The sequence below is a fragment of the Corvus brachyrhynchos genome, unplaced genomic scaffold, assembly GCF_000691975.1.
Source record: "Corvus brachyrhynchos isolate BGI_N302 unplaced genomic scaffold, ASM69197v1 scaffold119, whole genome shotgun sequence".
Lineage (NCBI taxonomy): Eukaryota > Metazoa > Chordata > Aves > Passeriformes > Corvidae > Corvus > Corvus brachyrhynchos.
This window is the reverse complement of record NW_008240054.1, coordinates 75,264-78,455: the sequence shown is the minus strand read 5'-3', so window position 1 is coordinate 78,455 and position 3,192 is coordinate 75,264. Positions and strand designations below refer to the sequence as shown.

The 3,192-nt window shown below is 57.1% G+C and overlaps 1 protein-coding gene across 1 annotated transcript in view; it reads right to left on the bottom strand.

Annotated features, from left to right (window-relative positions):
- LOC103622617 overlaps positions 1-452 on the bottom strand; it is a 24,965-nt gene extending 24,513 nt beyond the window's left edge. Inside the window, exon 1 of the mRNA XM_017744677.1 lies at positions 120-452. Coding sequence (XP_017600166.1) covers positions 120-200 — 81 coding nt within the window. The 5' untranslated portion in view covers positions 201-452. The remainder of the gene's footprint in view (positions 1-119) is intronic.
- Between the last annotated feature and the right edge of the window lie 2,740 nt (positions 453-3,192).

Below are 3,192 nucleotides of genomic sequence, written 5' to 3'. Positions count from 1 at the left end.
AGGAGGAAACGGGGGGAAAAAGGGAAAACGCGGGGGGAAAATGGGAAAACGCGAGGGGAAATGGGAAAACGCGAGGGGGAAATGGGGGAAAACGGGGTTAAAAAGGGAAAACAACGCACCGAGAAGAGCGTGGCGTAGGCGGAGAGCGCGAATTTGATGCCGTAGTAATAAAAGTGGGAATCGCGGCAGGTCCCGGCCATCCCGGCGGCTCCTTCCCGGCTCCCGGCTGGAATTCATGCGGGAGAAGCGCGGCTTGAACTTGGACGATTTCCGCCCGGCAGGGCCCGAGCGCGGCTCCTTAACCCTTTCGGGGTCGGCGGCTGGGAGTTGCCGCACGGCGGTCTCCGAGTCGCGCTATAAAAGGGGATTTTCCCACCGGGATTATCCCGGAATTGCACGGGATGGCGGCGAGGATCGCACCGTTCCCGTGGATATTTCTGTTTTCGGGAAGAATTGAGGAAGCACCTGCGCTCCTGAGCCCTCCTCCGACCCACGCAGCGCTCCGGGACTGCCTCTGATCCCCTCGGATTTTGATTTTTTGGATCCCCGCTCGGATTTTGGGGTGTTTTTTTTGGATCCTCTCGGATTTTGATCATTTTCAGCCCTCCGGGTTTGGAGCTTTTGGATCCCCCCCGGATTTCTTTCGTTTTTCTGTCACGGCCACTTGGAACAGCCCGGAGCAAACTTCACCTCCTGAAGGAAGGAAATTCTTTCCTGAGGTGCTGAACTCACCCGAAGTGCGGAGTTTTCCCCTCCCTGGCCAAGGGTAGACCCCAATTAAGGGGAGGTCCCAATTAAGGGGAGAGCCCAAACAAGGGGAGAGCCCGGTTAAAGAGAGATTTCAATTAAAGGGAAGACCCCAATTAAGGGGAGAGCCCAATTAAGGAGAGATCCCAATTAAAGGGACACCCCAAACAAGGGAAGATCCCAGTTAAAGGGAGATCTCAATTAAGGGAAGACCCTAATTAAGGGGAGAGCCCAATTAAAGGGAGATCCCAATTAAGGGGAGACCCCAAACAAGGGAAGACCCCAGTTAAAGGGAGACCCCAATTAAGGGAAGACCCCAAACAAGGGAAGATCCCAATTGAAGGGAGACCCCAATTAAGGGGAGATCCCAATTAAGGGGAGACCCTGGCTAAAGGGGGATCCCAGTCAAGGGAAGATCCTTTTCAAGAGAAGCCTCCGGTCAAGGGGGGACCCCAACAAAGGGGAGACCCCAAACAAGGAGAGACCCCAAACAAGGGGAGCCCCCAGCCCAGGGGAGCCCCAGCCCAGGGGGGCCCCCTTCCTTTGCAGCCCGGCTGTTGCTAAAGGGGCCTCGTCTGGGATGTGATTCCCAACCCAGGAATCCCAGGTTTTGCCAGGGATTTCGGGCTCTCTCCTCTCCTTCCCTGACCCCCAGCAAATCCCAAACCTCCGTCGGGATAACTCCGAACACCCTGAGCTCATCCCGGGCTCCTCCCGGTGCTGAGCACCCCAGATCCCACACGTGGGTCACTGTGCCATGCACGGTGTTCCCAAAAAATCCCGGATTTGGGGCTGCGGGGGTGAGAACAGCAACAAAACCCTTTGATCAATGAACCCCCGAAAGGAGAAATTTGCTCCCCCCTTCCCCGTGTACCTGGGGCTCTTTTAACCCCCCCCCCTTTTTTTGGGGGGGGGGGGTTTTCCCCTTTTCCCCCAAGGAAATCAGCTCGAATTCCCTGCGCTTTCCCTCCTGGAAAAGGAGACGCCGCCGTTCCGGCAGCACCGACGCACGCGGAAGCTTCTCCCCTTCCACGCTGAGGGATGAATAAGCAGAAAGCGACCTCGGGTGATCCGTTTGTTTTATTGAACGGGCAGGGCCCTGCTGGACAGGCTTGGGAAAGGCTCGCAATCGACCCCAAAATCCCAATTTTAACCGGATTTGGAGCTTTAACGTCGCCGCCCTCGGGGGACGGGAGGTGGGAGCAGCGTGGGGTTTATTCGGGAATGTTTTTTCCCGGCTGGAAGTGCTGCTGGAGCTGGAGGCGTGGACAAGCTGGAGGAGCCCTGATTTATGGGATTTAATCATTGACGGGGCATCGATCCCGGGAATTAATCATTGACCGCGGGCGGGGCTGCCTCGGCTCCTCGGGATCACCCCGAACCTCGGGATGGGAGCAAAGACTCCAACCCGGGCCCAAAACCGGGGCTGTCGCTGCTGCCGGGGGGATTTTCCAGCAGTGGAGTGGGGCGCCGGGATTCCCTTCCCATCCCACAGATTTCCCCCCCCCCCGGATCCATTTTCCATGGATAATTCCGTAGAACAAGAAACTCGGGATGAAGGAGAACACCCCAAATCCAGGCAGGGCCCAGGCTGAGCTCTCCGAGGCTCCCGGCCCGGCTCCGGCTGGGAATTCGCTGTTCCCTGGAATTTTAATGGCAAATCCCCGGCTCGGGAATGCCGGGAACCCGCCCCGAGCCGAACCCGCCGGGTTGGACCTTCCCAGGTGGAATTTGCCCCCCCGGAGGCGCGGAGAGGCAGAGGGGGAAGGGGGGATTTAGGGGAGGTTTTGGGGTAAAAAATCCCTGAATTTGGGGTCTGGGAGATCCACGGAGGGATTTTGTGGAGCTGTTGGATGAGAGCAGCTGCTGCAGCACTGCCTGGTCCTCATCCCGATCCAGATCCTGATCCTGATCCCAGTCCCGATCCGGATCCTGATTCTGGTCTTGATCCCGATCCCGATCCTGATCCTAATCTTGATCCTGATCCCAATCCTGATCCTGATCCCAATCCTGATCCCAGTCCTGATCCTGACCCCAATCCTGATTCTGATCCTGATCCCAACCCCGATCCTGATCCCGATCCCAATCCCAATCCCAGTTCTGATCCTGATCCTGATCCCGATCCTGATCCTAATCCTGATCCTGATCCCAGTTCTGATCCTGATCCCGATCCTGATCCTAATCCTGATTCTGATCCTAGTTCTGATCCTGATCCCAGTTCTGATCCTGATCCCGATCATGATCCTGATCCTGGTTCTGATTCTGATCCTGATCCTGATCCTCATCCCAATCCCGATCCTGATCCCGATCCCGATCCTGATCCAGCCCCTGGCCCGGGACCGGCTCAGCCAGACCCTCCTTCACAGCCCCAAAACGGATTTAAATCCTGGAATTCTTTGGGTGGGAAGGGACCTTAAATCCCACCCAGGGCCACCCTCGGGGCCA